Below are 21,337 nucleotides of genomic sequence, written 5' to 3'. Positions count from 1 at the left end.
CCTTTCAATGGCAAATCTAGACAGCATACTAAAAAGCAGAGACATCACCCTGCCAACAAAAGTCCATATAGCCAAGGCTATGGTTTTCCCAGTTGCAATGTATGGATGTGAAAGTTGGACCATAAGGCTGAGCGACAAAGAATTGAGGCCTTTGAACTATGATGCTGGAGAAGACACCTGCGAGTCCCTTGGACTATAAGGCGATCAAACCGGTCAGTCCTAGAGGAGATCAACCCTGACTGCTCTTTAGAAGGCCAGATCCTGAAGATGAAAATCAAATACTTTGGCCACCTACTGAGAAGGAAGGACTCACTGGAGAAGAGCCTCATGCTGGGAAAGATTGAGGGCAAAAGAAGAATGGGACAACAGAGAATGAGGTGGCTGGATGGAGTCACTGAAGCAGTAGGCGTGAGCTTGAATAGACTCCAGAGGATGGTAGAGGACAGAAAGTCCTGGAAGGACGTTGCCTATGGTGTCTCAATGGGTCAGACACAACTTAGCAACTAAAACAACAAGGCTTTAGAAATGGTGGCCTTACAAATTTGTTTAATGCCTAAATATTTACATGATAGTTACATGACATTTCCCCAGGCTTTAAGGTTGGCAGCCCAGGTTACAAAAAGCTATAGATGATCCCTTTTGGCACAAAAACAATGGCTACTCTGCAGTAGGTAACTGTAATCCAGCCAGCCTGCCTTTAAAACCTGAATACAGTGGATCAGCTTATTGACGTTATGTGTAGTGTCTTCAGTGTAAACTAAGCTTTAGGAGTGTATGAGCTATCTTTCTATTCATGGAACTCCAAGTTACCTGTTTCATTCAGATCCCAGTACTTTCACCTTCTGTTGTTAAATACAGCACCGCCATTAATAATTCAGCAGTACTAGTGACCTGATGCATAGTTTCAGCAGTTACTTTACTCTCCATATGAATGACACATTGTTAATACCTCTCACCCCATATTGACTTGTGTTGATTGACAACAATAATCCAGAATATTACATAGATCTCCTTTCACTTCCTGTTATGCCTTTATTGATTCATTCATTTCCTGAAGAGGACAGAGACTAATCCTTCTGGAAGCAAAGCAAATAATTTAACCCTGAATTTTGGGTTTCGTTAAGAAGACAATCACCCAAGAGTTGGGTAGGTTGTTAAAATGACAACCTAGGTGTACTTTTACTCATGTTGTAATCCAAGGAGGCAGCCTGGTGTACTGGAATTGATGAAAAACATGGGTAGGTGATCTGGATTATGTAGCAATACATGTAAAGCAATATTGTCTGTGTGATTAAACAATAATTTCAGAACGTTGTAGATCCACAGGTGTAGTGGGTGAGGATTCCTGCTGTGTGATTTATTTTGTTAAGATATATTGTGATTTTTAAAAGGAAAAGATTTTAACTACCGTATAAGACACACCTTTTTCCCTCAAAAAAGAGGCTGAAAATCTGGGTGCGTCTTATACACTGAATACAGCATTTTTTGCCTCCCAAAACCCTGCCTCCTTCACCAAAGTGGCCGTGCATAGCCTTATGGAGGCTTTCAGAGAGCTCCTGGGGGCTGAGGAGGGCAGAAATGAGCAAAAAATGGGCCCGTTTTTGGGCCTGTTTTTGCAAAAAACTTGCCATTTTTTGCTCATTTTTGCCCCCCACTCCACCCTGCAGGAGCACTTTACAAGCCTCTTAAAGGCTATCCATGCCCTTAAAAAAAACGGGCCCGTTTTCAGGAGGTCTGCAGAGTGCAAAAATGTTTTTTTTTTTTTAATTTGCCTCTTCAAAACCTTGGTACGTCTTATACTCTGGTGCACCTTATACTCCGAAAAATATGGTATTCTATGGGGAAATTGTGAGCTTCCTGATGTTTTGATTGTTTAGAGTGGCACAAAACCTTCACAGGTAAGTCTATAATGAGAAAACATAATACCTGCATTATTTTTCTCCTCTTTTTAACAGAGGAGGAGCTAAGAAAGCTGAGAGAAGAAACCAATGCTGAAACGCTTAAGCAAGAGTTAGAAAAAGAACGCTTGAGAAGGATAGAACTGGAACAAAAAGTCAGCGAAATTCTAAAAGCAAGGTAAGGAAGAATATGTCTGCAAGGTAGACTTTAATTTGAGTTTTAAAAGAGAAAAGTCTATTCCTGAAGACAATACCTGTTTGTATCTACCCTCTTATTTTTGTATGTTGCATTGTAAGATATTTTATTTCAAAAAGTGGGATATGAATGCAAGAAATTTGTCTTCTCTAATCCCCTTCCACCCCTTCCCACTCTATCTTTTTTCTAGCATGGAAATATAGAAAAGAAATACTAAATAATACAATAGCATGCATTTTAGCGGCTTTTCTATAAGCATGCATAAGGATTGCAGTAAAATAGCATCTGCCTCTGGGAATCATTTTGCCAAGGGAACAAGTGTCTAAATGATTTGAAATGGTCTGATCATCCATTTGTCTGGTATAAATTACATTCTGTCACTTCTTGTAGTTTACAAGCTGCAAGCACGTTTTATCACACAACAAAGCATAATTAATGCTAGCGGTGCCTCGCTGGCAAATTGGGGTCTATAATTGTGTGTGTTTGTTATTTCCTATGTGACCACATTTATTACCGTATTTTTCGGAATAAAAGATGTACCCTTTTCCCTCAAAAAAGAGGCTGAAAATCTGGGTGCGTCTTATACACTGAATACAGCATTTTTGGCATCCTGAAATCCAGCCCACTTTGCAAAAATGGCCATGCATAGCCTTTAGGAGACTTCCAAAATGCTCCTGGTGGCTGGGGAGGGCACAAATGAGCAAAAACCACGCTGTTTTTTTGCTTGTTTTTGCCCCCCCCACCCCCAGGAGCACTCTGGAAGTCTCCTAAAGGCTATGCATGCCCCCCCCCCCTTTTTTTTTGACAAAAAAGGGCCCGTTTTCCTGAAAAATGGGGCATTTTGGAAGGTCTGCAGAGTGCAAAAACTTAAAAAATTGCCTCTTCAAAATCCTGGTGCGTCTTATACTCCAGTGTGTCTTTTACTCCAGTGCGTCTTTTACTCCAAAAAATATGGTATGTAGTCCACAATGGAACTAAATCAACATTGTGGGGTATCTGAAGGTTCTTTCTTGGGCCCAGTGCTCTTCAACATATTCATAAATTATTTGGATGAGAGGGTAGAGGGGGAAGTCATGAAATTTGCAGACTGCACCAAGCTGGGGGGAATTGCCAACACTTTAGAAGATAGTGACAGTGACTAGCACTGATGATGTTACCTAGTTTGGGTAATGAAACGTCTGCCAAAAAAAACCAAAAAAAGACAAGCAAGCTCAGAGAGTACCAAGTACCTCTCATTTCAACCCTCAGCTACAAATACTTTCCTTCATTGGCATTGCTCCTAAGGTATTTCAGCTCATATATTTTAATATCATTAATCACTAATGCAATCAAGTGTCTTTCTCGAGTGCCTCCCTGATTAAAACATTCACTTATATGCATGATTTCAAAGAAGATGGTATCTCATTACAGGCATATTGCATTCACTCAAATGTTTATTTGAAGAGGATAGGATAATTACATTTTCCGCGTTGCATCTTTCCAGGACAAACCTGCAAAGACTGGTACACAATTGTATCATAAACTTAGAAGAGTGAAACAGTGAAGGTTCATTTATTTTTGGTCTAAAAACGCCCATCTTGATATAATGACTGTGGGTGACAAAAAGATACATACAAAGTAGTAACAAAACCACCCAATGTACAAAATTTATACTGACCACAAAAATTAAAACCCAATCCCGAAAACAGGCTCTAACTCCTCCTTACCCACCTGCCTGAGTCTTTAAAGAGTTGGGGTTGACTTTGTAAATCCAGCTTGTTCAGGACCAATCTAATCTCAGGGGATGTGGAGCTCCAAAGAACAGATGCTAGAGCAGAAAAGGCCCACTTTTGGGTTTTTTTAGTAAGGTGACATCCTTTAATTCAGGGGTGTCAAACTTGATTTCATTGTGGGCCACATCAAGGTTGTGTTTGGCCAGGATGGGCATGGCCAGCTCGACGTCACTTGTGTCGGAGGCGCCTGTGGTGGCCCGAGCATTCTGCCAGCAGAAATGGGCTCCCGAGCTCCGTTTTGGGCTGCGCCAGCTTCCTACAACCCTTTGCCAGTGAAAACGGAGCTTGGGAGGGCCACATGCTCCATTTTTGCTGGCTGAGGCACCACGGGCTGGTCCTTTGTTGTTCCCAGGTCAGCCCTGCGGGCCAGATCTAAGCACCCCGAGGGCCAGATCTAAGCACCCCGAGGGCCAGATCTAAGCACCCCGAGGGCCAGATCTAAGCACCCCGAGGGCCAGATCTAAGCACCCCGAGGGCCAGATCTGGCTCCCGGGCCTTGAGTTTGACAGCCCTGCTTTAATTAATGGGACGTGCAGTATGCATCTCGTTGCCAGACCTAATGGGATGGGTGGAATCAGCTGGGCAGATATGGCGGCACCATGCTAAGAAGGGTTATATCTGTGACAACCAGTGGTTTCAGTTGCACCCAGAAGTATATTAGGAGATGCCACAGCTCACAGAGCAGTAATATAACACAAGAATGTTGCGATGTGCTGCCCATAACTCCCTGCGTGCAGTGTGGGAATCTGGATCAGTTGGAGCTTCCAGGTGTTCTTCAAGGGCACCTCCATATAGAACACATTGCAATAATTCATTCAGAAGATGAACAAGGCATGTATGATCATGAGCCTGGTGCCTTAGATGCACCTGAGCATTTTAGTCTTTCCCTCTTTCAGAAAACAGAATTAAATTCAGACAGGAACGCTAGTGAGGTGACTCCATTTGTTGTGGTCCGCCGTCAGCCTGCAGAGCTGGCAGCAGAGTAGGACAGTGAGGAGGTTGGGGAGGAACATGGGCCAGTCTTGGAGTTTGGACAAGGGCTCTGCATCGGAGGCAGAGAGGAAGCCAGGGCCATCTGGGAGTTATGTGTTGCCTCCAGAGCCTCCAGAGTCAGACATCAGCAAGGCAGAGGAAAAGGGACCCTGTTCCCAGTGTGCGCATGTGCAGAGCTGCCAGAAGGCAAAAACAGTTAAGACAAAAGGGGCGACTTGGAAGTAAGGCTTGGAGGAGTGGCTCCTCCTATAAGACGTAAAGGAGGAGCAAAGGCACATGGGCCTTTGCAGGAAGCTACTTGGTTCGTTCTGGTCGGTTTATATTCTGAAGCTCCGTTTTGACTCTGTGCTCTGTGTGGTCTTGCAAAGCTAATTCCCAGTTAGATCTTTCGCAGCGTTTCAAGGAGATAAAGGTGGGTGCTTATCAGCCTTATCTGGAAGGACTGTGGCAGACTTCTGTCGGACTTTTTACAAACTATTTGTGACTCAATACGGGCTGTGAATGAACATAATTTACAGCCTTTGAAATAAAAATAGGGTTTTGGGGGCTAAGTGTTTGCTTTTTACTATGTCAGGAAGCCTAGGTCAGAACACCATTATTATTGACGTCCTTTCTCCTATTATTCTTTGTTTTAATTCTGTTTTTATAGTTCTTACACTTTTAAAAAAATTATTAAAGATAATGGTTTTAGATGGTTATTGTTTTAATTTGTATACTGCCCAGAGTCATTTGGTTGTGACATGGGTAGGATACACAAATTAGATATATAAATACATTTTAAAAACTAGTACTTTTGATAGGTGGTAAATGTAGAAATTGTTGAAAAGAGGCATTCGCAACAGAGCATGTTGGCATAAATGAAGCAGATCTCTCAAATTGGAAAGCAGCCATTGGCTTAAAAGTCTTACCGGTTGTCCCAGCTTGGCTGTTCAACGCAGCTGCTTTCATTCATCTTTGTTGTGGAAATTCTAAGAGTCTTCTCTCTCTTCCTTTGAAATATTGACATTTTGTTTTCTTTGGTTTTGTTCAATGAATGTATTCTAAATTGCACTTGTTTTCTTAATTTGATTTAGAGCAGACGAATCACCTCCGTCTACTCAGCAGCCTCCCAAAGCACAGAATGGAACAGGTATGTTGGCTCCTTTTTTATAAAAGTCTAAACCGGATCAGTTACATTTAAATTTGATATATTTATTTATTTATTTATTTGAAAAGAATAAAGAGGAACTCAACTAATCCATATTCTTAGCTCAGCATAGAAAAAAATAAGGAGGCTGAGAGCTAGTTAAATCAGCCATTGTGTCCTCTGTCCCATGGACAACTGAGTAATTGTCCAGTTTAAGTCTATCCTTCCATCATGAGCATTTGGGACGGGCTGAAAGGGTACTCTTTGTTGGAGTAAGAAATAATTATTCCCAGCAGAACATGGGAAAGAGAGAAACGATTTTTTTTCTAGTATAAAAGTCTATGTCTTCCCACGTATAACATATTCTCCTTGGCGATACTCATTAAATAGAATAATAGAATAGAATTCTTTATTGGCCAAGTGTGATTGGACACACAAGGAATTTTGTCTTTGATGCATATGCTTCCAGTGTACATAAGGAGAATAAAAAACATTCATCAAGAATCATAAGATACAACACTTAGTGATAGTCGAAGTTACTAATAAGCTATCAAATCATACTAGGAAACAAATAAAAGCAATATAAATTGAAAGATACAAGCAACATGGTTATAGTTATAAGTGGGAAGAGATAGATATTAGGAAGGAAGAGAAGAAGAATAGTAATACATTCTTAGTAAATTAGAATAGTGTTGTGGGAATTGGTTTCTGCTGGCACAGCACTTGATCAATGTAATTCTCATCAATCACCCTAACTAAAGAGCTTTCCGAAAGGAAAAAGTTTTTGCACTCTGCAAACCTCCCCAAAACAGCCCGTTTTTTGCAAAAACAGTCCCATTTTTTTTAAAGAAAAGGCATGAATAGCCTTGGAGGAGGTTGCAGAGTGCTCCTGGGGGGTGAGGGGCCAAAAACGAGCAAAAAAACCATTTTTTGTGAAAACGGGCCCTTTTTTGTCAAAAAATTGCATGCATAGCCTTATGGAGGCTTATAGAGTGCTGCTGGGGGCTGGGGGGGGGAAGCAAAAATGGTTCATTTTTTGCTCATTTCTGCCCTCTCCAGCCCCCAGGAGCTCTCTGAAAGGCTCCATAAGGCTATGCACGGCCATTTTGGTGAAGGGGCGGGACTTCGGGAGGCAAAAAATGCTGTATTCGATGTATAAGATGCACCCAGATTTTCAGCTTCTTTTTTGAGGAAAAAGGTGTGTCTTATACTCCGAAAAATATGGTAGTTGTTAAGCAGAGTGATGGCATCCGGGAAAAACTGTCCTTAGTGTCTGGTTGCTCTGATGTGAAGTGCCCTACAGCGTCGTTTTGAGGGTAGAAGTGGAAACAATATATGTTCAGGATGTGAGGGTATATTAAAAATATACCCTCACATCCTCACCCTCGCATCATATGAGAGTATATTAAAAATGGACTCACAACTATCAACATGTTTGAGGATGGTGGAATGTAAGTTCTGTAACATCTGGAAATTATCAGATTGGCAATTGTAAAGGCCTTCCCACTGCAAAAGGAAAGCAGAGAAAATGGGTACACTGATTTATGTCAATCAAGCTTTACCAAAATCTACCTTGTGGATAGGGCCTATTCTCCAAGAATCCTACAAATAAGGCAGAACTTTCTTTGCTGAAATTGATCTTGTCTGTCATGGGAAGGGCTGTTACCTTATCGGAAGATGGGGATTGCACCATGTGGGTGACGGCGTCCTTTGTTGCCTCAAAATAAATATATTACAAAATAAAACCAAAATAAACAGTTTACATTTAACCTAACAAGTTCTCTTTGTAAAACACATGAATAAATATAAATTTTCAGAAGCAGTTAAATTCATAATTGGTTGCTTTGTGGATGAATGCATGTAGTGTTTCTTGAAACAGAGGACTTGAAATAATAATATTTATGGGAGTTCTCATTCATGCATATGAGCTCTTCTGCAAAGCTGTTTTATTTAGTATTGTATTAAATTCTCACTTGTAACACCTGGTTACTTAAATGAGCCACAACTGAAACTCTTGTTTCTATGACCTTTTATGTAAAATTCTCTATCTTTAGAGCATCAGCCCACAACTTTTTGGGTACCGGGGATTCAGTGCATTCAGACATGGATGGAACATGATTCCAATATGAGAATTTCTGGCGAGCCGTTTTGTCAATGAACACATTTAGTTTCCTGAATGTTATAAAGCAGTGATGGCTAACCTTTTTCCAGATCAAGGGCCCAAAGCGTGCGTGCATGCACGAATGCATGTGCCCAAACCCTCAAAATGCAATGCATGTGTGGCCCTGGGCATTTGCCCCCTGTGCATACGCCCGCCCCATGCATCAGCCCACTCGTGTGCCTCCCTCCATATGCTCTACCCCATGTATATGCACGCCCCCCCGCACACACCCATGGGATGCGCCCCCACATGCACCCCACTCGTGTGCACTCTCCCACACGCCCCATACCCTGCACATGCACAGAAGAGACCTGAAGACCAGGTGGGAGGCGTGTGCATGCGTGGCAGAGCTGAACTGGGGCTACAGCATGCATGCCCACAGAGAGGGTGCTGCGTGCCACTTCTGGCACATGCCATAGGTTCGCCATCGCGAGTTATAGAGCAATAGATTCTTTTAATATTAATTATCCTGCCATCTTCAGGATTTCTGGTTGTGCTTCAGAATAATTCTGTAAGTAGTTTTGAACTGATTGTTTTGGAAGTCACTTAAATATGCGATGTGGTTTTATCATTAGATAAACGCAGCCACATGGTGTGTTCAAGAGTTCAGAAATGGATTTATGATAAGTTTGGAGAATATATTGAAGACTTTAGATTTCAGCCAGAAGAAAACACAGTAGAAACCGAAGAGCCGCTCAGTGCTAGACGGTAAATTATGTTGGAAAGCTATTTTCTTATGTAAAATCAATAAATGTAAAACTCTCTTGGATCAATGTACATAAGTAACAAACAGTGTAGCACCAATTAAAGGTTTCTTAATTCTATCATAATTTGATATTGGCTTATATTCTATATTTTATGTCTTATAATTCTTAAATATTACTTTTATTTTTGATTTATACTAAAATGGAATTTTAAAACTACTAAGTTTTGTCAAAATGCATTTCTCTTTGTTTCTTATTTGTTTATGTGTGTGTGTGTGTGTGTATACAAGAGTGTGTCTTTGTGTTTCTGTGATCAGCAACAGTGTGTATTACTATTCCATACTTTTAATCTAATTCTGAACTTGCGGAAATTTTCTATCTTTTCTTTAAAGACATATGCATAGAATCAAGTCTGAGTTAGATGTACTAATAGCAAACAGAAATGCATTAATTTTAAAAGGGGCTTCTATAAATGTTTATTCTTTACTTTCAGGCTAACAGAAAATATGAGAAGATTAAGTAAGTATTTAACCATGCTTATATTGTTTATATATATTTGTAAAAGGCTGACATACCAAATGCAGATGAGTGACATTTCAGTAGATTTTGTTCATTCTGAGTGTGAGAATGGAGATTGGCTAGATCTAGAATATGCACTGCAAGCAAATGATGGATTTTGTACATTCTGTTGCTGTCCCTATTACTAAGAGAAGCAGTGTAGTATAGTGGTTAAGGATTACTAGCAGGGAAAGCCAGGTTTTAGGCTACCACGTTTTAGACTTTGGGCTAGTATTCTGTCTCTAAATAAGTTTATCCGATAGAGTTTTACAGGGGGGAAATAAGGAGAGCTACCATGTTTTTCGGAGTATAAGATGCACCTCTTTCCCTCAAAAAAGGCTGAAAATCTGGGTGCATCTTATACACTGAATACAGCATTTTTTGCCTCCTGAAGCCCTGCTCCCTTCACCAAAATAGCTGTGTAGAACCTGTAGAAAGCTTTCAGAGAGCTCCTGGGGGCTGGGAAAGGCAGACATGAGTGAAAAATGGGCCGTTTTTTGTTCAGTTTTGCCCTCCCCCCCAGCCCCTGGGAGTATTCTATAAGCCTCCTAAAAGCTATGCATGCAATTTTTTTTTACAAAAACCAGGCCCATTTCACAAAAAATGGGCCGTTTTTGGGAGGTTTGCAGAGTGCAAAACCCTTTAAAAAAAAAAAGCCTCTTCAAAACGTTAGTGCGTCTTATACTATGGTGCGTCTTATACTCCGAAAAATATGATATGTATGTCACAGAACAAGCAAACAAATTAGATACAGATTAACAAAATTGGAAGGGACCTTAGAGGTCATCTAGTTGAACACCCCACCCAAGCAGACCATACACCATTTCTGACATTTTCTTCTTGAAAGCTTCCAGTGATGAAGCTCCTAAATTTGTTTTAGGATGCTTCCAATATGAGAATGATTTGGGGATAGGTTTAGACCAGAGGTGGTATTCAGCCAGTTCTCTCCAGTTTGGGCAAACCAGTAGTGGCAGCTGTGGGAGGTTCCGCCCACCTACCCCAACGTAATGTACGAGCACTGTGCATGCACAGACGTGGCATGTGCTCACATTTACGAACTGGTAGAGAAGGTAAATTAATCCCACCTCTGGTTCAGATGAACATGCTCATAGTTATGAACTCCAAGAAGCAATTTTTATGGATTAAGTAGATTGTAATGAGCAAAGCCCTTTTATCATTTCTCTGTTTCATTGGAAGCTGTTTTGTACTATAGTAGTTTGTAGTTTAGTAAATCAAGTGTTGTAAATCAGTCAATTATTCAGTTTCTAGCATCTGGACTTTCCAAAACTCATATAGAGCTTTAAATATGAAGTAAGATGAGTTTTTGGATACAAAGATCATATAAATGAATGGCTACAATTATCTGGAAGAATATTCTGAATGACATTGATTTGATTTTAAAAACTTAACTGTCTCTACTTTCAGTCTTTGTGTGTTTTTCTTGTGCCATTTTCCATTGTACCTGTAAGTAGTTAAAAGTTGTGTCTGTATTTTTTTGTTCTGCCTAGAGAGAGGTGCCAAACCTGTTACAAATTTTGTGAAGAATCTTTCTGCCTTATCTGACTGGTTTTCTGTCTACACTTCTGCTATTGCCTTTATTGTAAGTTGTTCTTTCTTAGTTGAGCAACGCACAATTTGACTGCCAGAATAATATTTTGTTATTTAAATTTTGTTACAGAAAAGAATGTGATGAAAATCACTAACAATTCTACCCAATATTTGCAATTGTTCATCATTTCTTTGAAAATGTGGCTTAGTATCAGTGTGATCTGCTACACTCAGGGCATTGACATGGTTCTTAACTTATGACTGTAACTGAGCCCAAAATTACAGCTACAAGGCATTGCAAGTCGAGGACTGGACCAGATTTTTTGTTATTTTTAACAAAATGTGGTTATTAGGCAAACACGGCAGTTGTTGAGCAGAGCCATTTTACCCAATTGGCATTTTCTTACCAGAAACTGGAATTAAATGCCAGAAACTTGCAAAAGAACCTAGAAAAATTGTTACATAACCATGGGACATTGCAAACAGCCATAAAGGTGTGCCAATTGCCAGGTGCCCAAAATGAAAGGGAGGTGGTTAATCCATCATACCTTCAAAATCAGGCCCAAGTCATTGGGGGGTGTGTGTGTCATCATAACCTCAAATGGTTGCTAAGTGATCTGGCTATGTTGAGGATTTTAATTGGAAAGCTCAGAACATCTGCAGTTTAAAAAAAAATCAAGCTGAGGTATGTTTGGTATTTTCACCTGTAGGTAATAGTTATTTATAGAATACAGGTAGTCCTTGACTTATGACCACAATCGATCCCAAAATTCTTGTTGCTAAATGAGACATTTGTTAAGTGAGTTTTGATCCATTTTATGACTTTTCTTGCCACAGTTGTTAAGTGAATCTGGCTTCCCCATTGACTTTGCTTGTCAGAAGGTCACAAAAGGTGATCGCATGACCCTGGGACACTGCAACTGTCGTAAATATGGATCAGTTGCCAAGCATCCAAAATTTGTTAAACTAACGAACAATCATACAAATAAATATTGTATGGTTCTTTTTACTTTTAAGAAAACTGCAACCATGCCTAAAAAGATACTGCATATATGCTGCCATGAGCTTCTGAACAAAGACTGGATAGAAATTTAAGAAATATATGACATTAGGAATCCTTCTTTTAAATGTACAGAGTGGCAATAATGTGATTAATATCTAATTCAAGGCAATGAAAGTTTCCTATCCATTCTGATAATATGTTTTAACATAATGATTACATGTAAAGATAACATGCGGTTTATTTGTTCTTTTTTTTTTTTTAGATCTACATGAATGCTGTATGGCATGGCTGGGCCATTCCTATGTTCTTATTTTTAGCTATTTTGAGGTTGTCACTAAATTACCTCATAGCCAGGTAATCACTCTTTAATATGTTGTCAATAATAGGTATGCCTCAAATTCTGGAGTATATACTGCTAGAATTTATGCAATTTAAAGTGGTGTATGAGCTTGTCTAAATAAATCAATAAATAATGTATTTTTTTATTCTCTGCCTATTTAATGCAGTTCATTTAAAAATTAGTAACAAAATAGGAAATTCCAGTCTTGTGCTTTAAAAAAAATGTACTATACATGGAAATATCTGGTTTCCATCTTTTTGACTGTCTTAGTGGATGGCAGCATCTGGCAAAGGGTCTAGGACAACTCACCATGGCTAACTCACTGTGGCCATCTCACCACACTCCAACTTGCCACAGCTATCTTGCTGAGTCAACCAGGTGCAGCCATTTTGCCATAGCCAACTCCATGTGGAACAACTCAATGCGATAAATGTTACCTGCTTCTGTTTCTTCACCATTATTTCCATTTTTGTTAATGGAAATAATGTCAAAAAACCGTGGCAGATAACATTTATCGAGTTGAGTACATTGCCACGTAGAATTGTCGGCAAGTTGTCTGAGATGAATTGCCTGTTCCACCTAGGCAACCATGTCTGGGCTGAGAAGCTAAACTGTGTTGGGCTTAATTCATACGTGGGTGAGAGACCACCAGGAAAATCCCAGGTTTGTTAGCTAGACTGGGGAGATAAGAAACTCCTTGGAAGAAAGTGCTAGTAAGCTATTAGCAGGAATGAGCTGCTACGGTTTTGCCCAGGTTCAGGAGAACCCATAGCTAACATTATGGCCGGTTCAGAGAACCTCCAAATCTCACCCCTGGCTGGTCCCATCCTTCCCTCCCAGGAGTCTCCATGTGGCCTGTTTTGGATGTGAGGTAAGTGCAGCGCCTGCGCGGAAACTTGGGGAGGGGGAAAAACGGGCCTCCTGGAAGCCAGAAACTGGCCCATTTCCAGCCTCTGGAGGGCCTTCGGGGCCCAGGGTAGGCAGTTTTTGCCATCCTAGAGGCTCGAGGAAAGCATCCGGAGCCTGGGGAAGACAAAAACACCCCCCTCCCGCCGTGGTGCTGGAGGCCAACTAGGCCACGTCCACCCAGCAACCGGGCAGAGAACCTGTTGCTGAAATTTTTGACGCCAACCCCTGGCTATTACCATCTGGTTGGTCTTCAGGATTTAGTGACTGTGAACTAGGGAACAAAATTCCTAATGTTTCTCCAGAAACCGTGGTTGGCATAATCAGAATCAAGGTAGCCTACTATGCAGACCCCAGGCAACTGAGCAGGACTGACTGGGCTTCTGACTGGATGTCCTGACTGCTGGATTATGTTTAGCCAAGCTGGTTTTTGGTTGGTGAGGGCTAGTCTTTCAAACTGTTGCCAACCAAACCGCATACATGTCCCATCTAGTTAACTGAAGTATTGCCTTGAGGGCGTGTTTACCTATAGTAGTTATAAATTTCCTCCATAACAGAAATATGTTACTTAATATCTTCTTTCAAGGGCGGTTCCAAAACTCAGGAACTCCCAACCCTTTCAAAATAGTAAGAAACTGACATGTTCTCTATTACATAGATTAAATAAATTGGTTTTGGTCTTAGTTTCATCCAGGATTTTATTTTACTTCTACACTATTACGACAACTGTAATGCACTGTGCATACTTATCATCACATTTTGATTATCCTTGCAAACAAAATGTGATTTCTCTTTCACCCTCTATGTTACCTTTAAATGAGAAGGAGACAAATAAGTTAAATTGCCTTTCAGATGTTTGGGGAATATGAAATTCAGCACAATTGTAGCTTTTTTACAAATTATAGTAAGAGGAGAAAGTAAACAGGAAATCATAGAATTTGAATTGTGGGCATGTTAGTAAATCCTTCCCTAATCTTTCTTCTTCATCATATTTTCATGTGCCAAATTTATTCATAATATTATTACTTCTACTGGCCCTGCATTTCTTGTAATGGAATGGCTTAAACTCAGTCAGCAAGTGTGTCCCATTGTGTACAGTCTATTCAGATTTATTGCCTGCAAAATTGCTGCCATTGTTTTTATAGCAAACAGTCACACATTGAGAATAGCTAATGTGAGAAGAGATCATTGTAATCAGGAACTGATTGACAGATTCATGTGGCTTTCCAGAAAGGATATACTGTGAAATATGGTCCCATTTCCACTTGTATTTATGGAGATCCCTTTACACAATAAATGTATTCAATTTCATGCTTTTAGGAAAGTTGAAATATAAATATTTATTAACTGTATTTTTATACTGTGATGGACTATTTTATTGATCAAAATTAGCATGATGATAAATCCCAATTGCATAGTCAAATAATCTACATAGAATCAATACTTTACATGCAAGAACATTGTTGTAAAAACCTAGTTATTTCTTTAAAAAAAAATCTTAGCTATGCATTTTATTAATCAATTTACTGTAGTCTATTCAACATTTAGGACTACAAGATCCCTTTAAGATGGATGTCAGGACTATATTAAAGAACATTTTTAACATTTGAAAAGATATCTTCTGTTGTCTTCATGAGTTGCTTTTTAAAAGGATTTCTCCTGTTTCATTGTTATGAAGCCGCATAAAAAACCAGTGTTCCTGTTTAATGCAAATCCCCCCTTTTTTTAGAGGGTGGAGGATACAGTGGAGCATTGTGCCTGACGTTTCTGAGCCTATTGTAAGTCCAAGTGATGTTGAGATAACTTTTGAAATGTTTATATCAGAGGTGTCAAACTCAATTTCATTGAGGGTCGCATCAGGGCTGGGGCATGGCTGAGTGGGTGGGTGTGGCCAACTGGGAGGGCATGGCCAGCTTGACACCATTCCCCAAACTGCTGGCATGTTTCCTCTTCACACTGGCTAGACTAGGCCGAAGCCAAGCTGGCCCGATGTTTCCTCTTTGCATTGGGTAGGCCGGGCTGAAGCAATGCGGGCCCAATGTTTCCTGTTCCCATTTGGTAGATCAGGCAGAAGTGACACGGGCCGGTCCCTTACATTTTTCAGGACGGCTCCATGGGCCAGATCTGACCACATGGCGGGCCAGATGCGGGCCACAGGCATTAAGTTTGACATCCCTAGTTTATATGAATGTTTTGATAAGTTTTAAATTTACACAGGTAGTCCTCAAATTACAATGGCAATTGTGACCAAAATTTCCATTGCAAATCAAAGCAGCTGTTAAGTGAGTTGTGCCCAGTTTTATGACCTTTTCTCCATGGTTATTAAGCAGATTACTGCAGTTTTTAAATAAATCACATCGTTAAACACATCCAACTTCCCCCATTGGCTTTCTTATTGGAAGCCAGCTGAAAAAGGTCACAAAGGGACTTACATGATCCCAAGACATGCCAATCACCCAGATTTTGATCAGATTCCCATGGGGATACGGCTATGGTTGTATTAGCAATCACACTTAGTCTTATAAAGCACTTCACAGTGCTTTGCAGCACTCTCAGAGCAATTTAATTTACAGAGTCAGAATATTTTCCCCAACAATCAGGCTCCTCATTATACCAACCTTGGAAGGATGGAAGTCAACCTTTGATTAGTCAGGATCAAACTCCTGGACGTGGGCAGAGTTAGCCTGCAATAGCGCCTTTTAACCATTGCGCCACCACAGTTCGTAAGTGTGAGGACTGGTTGTAAGTCAGTTTTTTCAGTGCTGTTATAACTTCAGGGTGGCCACTAAACATTGGATTGTAAGTTGAGGACTACCTGTACTAGATATCTATAAGGCATTTTCTACTCTGATAATTTTAATCAACTCAGCTAATCATATTGTGACTTCATATGTTTTGTAATTTTAAAAAATATTGTATAAAAGACCATGTTTAGTTAAAGAAGAAATGAAGAATATATAACTTATATGTTGAAATATCTGGAATCTTATATATATGAAATTCTGAACAATGACCTAAAATAATTTGACTGTGTCAGAGTATGTCTAGTTATTTCTTTTTGAGGTCAGCTACTTCATTGAGGTCATAAGCTTTATAAAAAAAGCACATTATGTTGGCCAGAACAAAGTGTCTACTGGTCTGCATAAGATTTAATAAGATACATGTAAAATAAATGTATAAAGTCTGCCCTAGTAGAAGACTTGCTAAATGTTAAATCTGCATTATGTATTTTAGTAGTTTATTATGTGTTCATACCGTGTTTCCCCAAAAATAAGACTGGGTCTTATATTAATATTTGCTCCAAAAGATGCATTAGGGCTTATTTTCTGGTTAGGACTTATTTTTGGGGAAATACAGTACTAAATGCACCCATCTGGCTGACAATCTTAACTGGGACTTATTTAGGGGTAGGGCTTATATTACGAGCATCCTGAAAAAATCTTGCTAGGGCTTATTTTCTTATTTTCGGGGAAACAGGGTAGTAGGGTGAGTTTAGTTCATCAGGCACCAAACTGTCCTTCAAATACTCTAGTTGCCGTGCCAGACAATGCATCAATTTTTAACATTAAGGAAAAGCCTGATCCATGTCATCATAGTGGACAAAACATCTGGATTGGATTAAAGTCTGCAAAATATGTGAAACAGTCCATCTCCAATTCTTTTGCTACTGTTTTATCTCTTTGAATCTGGGCTATGGATTGTGGTCCAAATTCTCCAAGCTTTCTAGCGCAGACTTTGGTACCTCGACCAGAAAAGTGAATGTTGTCCACCAGCTGTGTTCAATCTAGTGATTAAAAAAAACCACATTGGCTACAATCCAGCATATATTTACAAAAGCCGGATCTGGTTGTCACTATGAAATATGTATGATTATATGAACGAATAATACTTGGTAAGCCTAGGGATCTTATTCTCCCCTCTCTCTGTCTTAGGGGATAGCTTTGACAAATATATTGGATGCTTTTGTTTCTTATTAAAATAATCATAGTTTAAACAGAGACAAGCTGGCTCGTTTTAAAGGGCAGTTTATGCATCTGCTTTGTTTTGGTAAATTATAGTTAAAACAAATCACAACATTATTGGAGAGTATTTTTTCCTTTCTTTTAAGTTTAAAGCCACACACATCATAGTTTGATGACAAGTTATACTTACTGTTTTAGGAACCTCCCAAAGAAGACTTAACGGTGTCAGAAAAGTTCCAGCTTGTTCTGGATGTGGCACAAAAAGCACAGGTATGAAAACATTTGGCATCTCCATTTCACAGTCGCAAGTGGGAAATCTGCACTTGAGAAATGATGCTTGGAGAGAATAGCCTACTCTGGGCTAGAACGTTTATGGAAGGCAGCTTGGATTAGTCATACTTGATTTTCCCACCTCATTTGGAAAATAGCAGAAGAGTGGTGCGGTGGTCTTAAGTTTTCAATCAGGAGGCTGTGGGTTCGATCCTAGGTAGAGGCAGATATTTCTCTCTCTGGGTGCGCTGAGAATATATCTGCTGAATAAACCTCTGCATTGGCAGAAGAAAGGACGTTTGGCCATCTGCTGAATAAACCTCCGCATTGGCAACAGGAAGGGCATCTGGCCATTAAAACACTCTGCAAGCCCAGTTGCCCAGACTCCACCCCCACCCCCAAGGAATTATGGAGTTGTTAAACGATTATGATTTGAGAAATAGCAGAACATAGTAAATGTATAGGGCTTGATTTAAAAAGTAAAGTTATTAAACAACTTCTTGTTTTTTCATATACACAGGCATCTATTCCAACATAATACTCCTTTTCTTTCTTGATTACAGAATTTATTTGGCAAAATGTCAGATATATTGGAAAAAATTAAAAAGTAAGTTTCTATATATTTCTCTTTCGAACGAGAAATTTTTCGTCAGGCCTGAATGGTGACATATTAAAATGCTGCCTATTTACCTTTATTTTCTGTTCTCTCTCTCTCTCTAGTTTGTTTATGTGGGTCCAGCCTGAAGTAACGCAGAAACTATATATTGTTTTATGGGCCGCTTTTATTGCATCCTGCTGCATTCCTTGCAGAATCATTGGGCTTGCAATAGGTAAAACTATTATATTTTCACATTGCGTGCTTTCTTGAACATTAGAATTCCACGTCCTGCTAAAAAGATGAGCAATTGGTTTGGCTTCAAAACCACCTATGCAGTTTATGTTTTAACATCACACTCTCTGGAGATGCCTATTCAGTTTATCTGTTCTCAGCTGTCAGCAATGTCCTTTTTATTTCTCTTAATTTTTGAGTTAGCTTATCACATTCAGATACAGGTTGCTGAATCAGGTACAAAACTAATTAATATAACTACAATAGTAATTGCTCATTTGAGTCAATGATCAGTCCACATAGCAGAAATATAAAGACATTCAAGAAGCAATCCTATAAATGAGATAAATAGTTCTTTACCAAACTAGAAGATTTGAAGCTTATCTCAGTTATTTAAAGTATGTCTGCCCAAGGCCTAAAATTGAACAAATTATTGTTAGCATTGTCATAAACATAACATAAAGAACATAATTCCCATCCCCATTCCTAGCATAATGAAATTATATAGGTACAATATATATAATGTATCCAATTTAGCTATTGACTGGGTAATGTTGGTCTGGGTAATGTTGGGTGTCAAATTGTTGGCCTGCAAGCTGGCTGAGTCACGAACAAGCCACGCCCACCCAAGCTGCACAAAGGAGGAAAACGTCACAAACGTCACGTGACGGCAACATAACACCGCGAGTTTGACACCCATGTTCTAGATGTTTAACAAAGGAAGTGAGACAAGTAGCTCTTCTTCAACTAGCACATCTTGTAGGAGAAGAGCAATTAGGGTGACATCTAGGTCCCTAGAAAAGTTGCAGCATAATAAAAGGTGGGGCCACAGACTAAATTGCCTGGGATTTGCCAGGAAATAAACCTTCCAAAACAAGGCCCTTATAATGTTTGTGTTCAATAAAAGTGTCAAGGACAATGATAAATTAGGCATTATTTTTAAAGCCTGAAATTGTGTATTCAGCAGTACCTACAAGTTGAATAATTCTGCTTGTAATGTTCTTAGGTAGCTTTCCTAATCATGATCTCTTGTAGGGCGGCTCTCGTGATAGAATCCTGCCGTACAGCAGGTTTAGACACTCATAAAAGTTATTGACCATTTGTTGCAATTAAGTTTGAAACTCCTTTTTTTAATAGTGGCTATGATCAACTTCAAGTGAGTCACTATATATCTGAGCCCCTTTCACTTTGCAAGCTTGCTTACCGGATGAATTTGGGTGAGGGAGACACAGCAACTATGCGGAGATACTTCCTGACAAGCTATGTAAGCCTGGAAAAAGAGGCAGCTGCTTTAATGATCCAAAGAAAGCATCTCGAGATATGTCCCTGCATATTGTTAAAGATTTCTTTCATAGTACAGGTAGCCCTCGACTCATTTATTTATTAGTTCATTTACTGACCGTTCAAAGTTACAGCGGCGCTGAAAAAAGTGACATGACCATTTTTCATATTTACAATCATTGGCGCATCCCCGATCATGATCAAAATTTGGATGCTTGGCAGCTGGTACATATTCATGACAGTAGCCGTGTCCCTGGGTCAGGAAAATCCCCTTTTGAGACCTTCTGACAAGCAAAGTCAATGGGGAAACCAGATTCACTTAATGGCCATGTTAATAAGTTAACAACTGCAGTGATCAACTTAACAAATGTGTCGAGAAAGGTTGTAAAATGCGACAAAACTCACTTTAAAAAAATTCTCATGTAGCAATATAAATTCTGGTCCTAAGCTGAGGATTGCCTGTATTTGCAAATTAGTATTTATTGTATAATTTTGTTTCCATACATCAGTCGTGAAATTTTCCTTATTCCAACCTTTCACTTTCTAATTATTCAGGACTTTATGCAGGAATTAAATTTTTTCTGATTGATTTTGTCTTCAAACGGTGTCCAAGACTACGGGCAAAGTATGATACCCCTTATATCATATGGTTGAACTTGCCTACCGATCCTCAACTCAAAGAAAGGGCTAATGCTACAGTATCGAGACGGGTAACTCTTTTTTTCTTTCTTTCCTATTTCTTTCTCCTTAGCACAACTTAACAACATCTGTGTAGCATCAGTGAGCAGAGCACATAGTGGGCTAGTTGTCCATGGTTCAAGTCCAATATTTACATTCCCCTGCACTTACTTTTAAAGTAAGAGATTGTTCAATGGAAAAAAAGACTTTTTAAAACAATTTAGAGAGTGCCAGGGTTTGGGTTTTTTTTTTCATTAAAAAGAAAATGCTTTCCTCTAAAATGTTTGACGGCATCTGAAGTATTGTAATATGTTCTTGACAATATTTGAATTCATAGAAAGAAAGGAAAGGAGATTTGGGGCATGCGAGTAAAGTCCAACTAAGAACTTGACTCTGCTTGTGCCATTGTTCAATATAATAAACTAATCATTAACTTTGCTCACTTGCAACTATAATAATTGCATATAACTGGAGTAATGTTAAACTTGGCTATATTTATGGAATTAGAATGCAGCAACAAGCCAGATTAGCACGCTGGGGCTGCATGTTTAATCCATGTGACTTGTTAAGAACCCAACAATTGCTTCTTTGTGCTTCACTCCTAAAGCTATAGTCATTGTTAAGACATTGAATACATTGTTAAGAGCTAAAAGTTAAAAGAGTTCTTCCTGTATGTCCTGAACAAATGTTAGGTTTGTCTGCAAACAGGTAACACATACCGGTAGTAAAAATGGATTTTTTTTTCTTTTTTTAAAGTAATAAAATACTTCTAGCCTTAAATCAGGGGTGAATAATTGATGTCTCTGTTGCAATTTCTTTCACCCTAATATATATATATATTATTGTCATGTCTATTTTTAGCTACCACATTTGGAGGGTGAAAGAAATATATATATACTAACCGTTAGTAAAAAATATTTTAAAAAGTAAAAAAAAAGTTCCAACAATCAGCTGTGCAACATGATTTATATTTGCTAGAAAGCAGGAAGTCCTGCTTTCTAGCAAATCTAAATTGCATGGCACAGCTGTTCCCCCCCCCCATTGCCTTTGCAGACTCAGAAAAGGCTTCTTAGTGCCTGCAGTGCGCCTGCTCACAAAGTGTGCATGCACAT

General features: G+C 39.3%; 1 protein-coding gene across 2 annotated transcripts in view; it reads left to right on the top strand.

The window, feature by feature from the left end:
• GRAMD4 (GRAM domain containing 4) overlaps positions 1-21,337 on the top strand; it is a 99,049-nt gene that overhangs the window by 63,874 nt on the left and 13,838 nt on the right. For both annotated transcript variants that reach the window (XM_032221757.1, XM_032221758.1), the window contains 11 exons: positions 1,956-2,076; positions 5,933-5,988; positions 8,722-8,854; positions 9,344-9,369; positions 10,917-11,008; positions 12,222-12,313; positions 14,935-14,983; positions 17,366-17,437; positions 18,001-18,044; positions 18,158-18,267; positions 20,103-20,257. In XM_032221757.1, coding sequence (XP_032077648.1) covers positions 1,956-2,076; positions 5,933-5,988; positions 8,722-8,854; positions 9,344-9,369; positions 10,917-11,008; positions 12,222-12,313; positions 14,935-14,983; positions 17,366-17,437; positions 18,001-18,044; positions 18,158-18,267; positions 20,103-20,257 — 950 coding nt within the window. The remainder of the gene's footprint in view (positions 1-1,955; positions 2,077-5,932; positions 5,989-8,721; positions 8,855-9,343; positions 9,370-10,916; positions 11,009-12,221; positions 12,314-14,934; positions 14,984-17,365; positions 17,438-18,000; positions 18,045-18,157; positions 18,268-20,102; positions 20,258-21,337) is intronic.

This window comes from Thamnophis elegans, chromosome 7 (assembly GCF_009769535.1).
Source record: "Thamnophis elegans isolate rThaEle1 chromosome 7, rThaEle1.pri, whole genome shotgun sequence".
NCBI lineage: Eukaryota > Metazoa > Chordata > Lepidosauria > Squamata > Colubridae > Thamnophis > Thamnophis elegans.
Note: the sequence above shows the minus strand (reverse complement) of the source record. Positions and strands in the feature narration are given on the sequence as shown.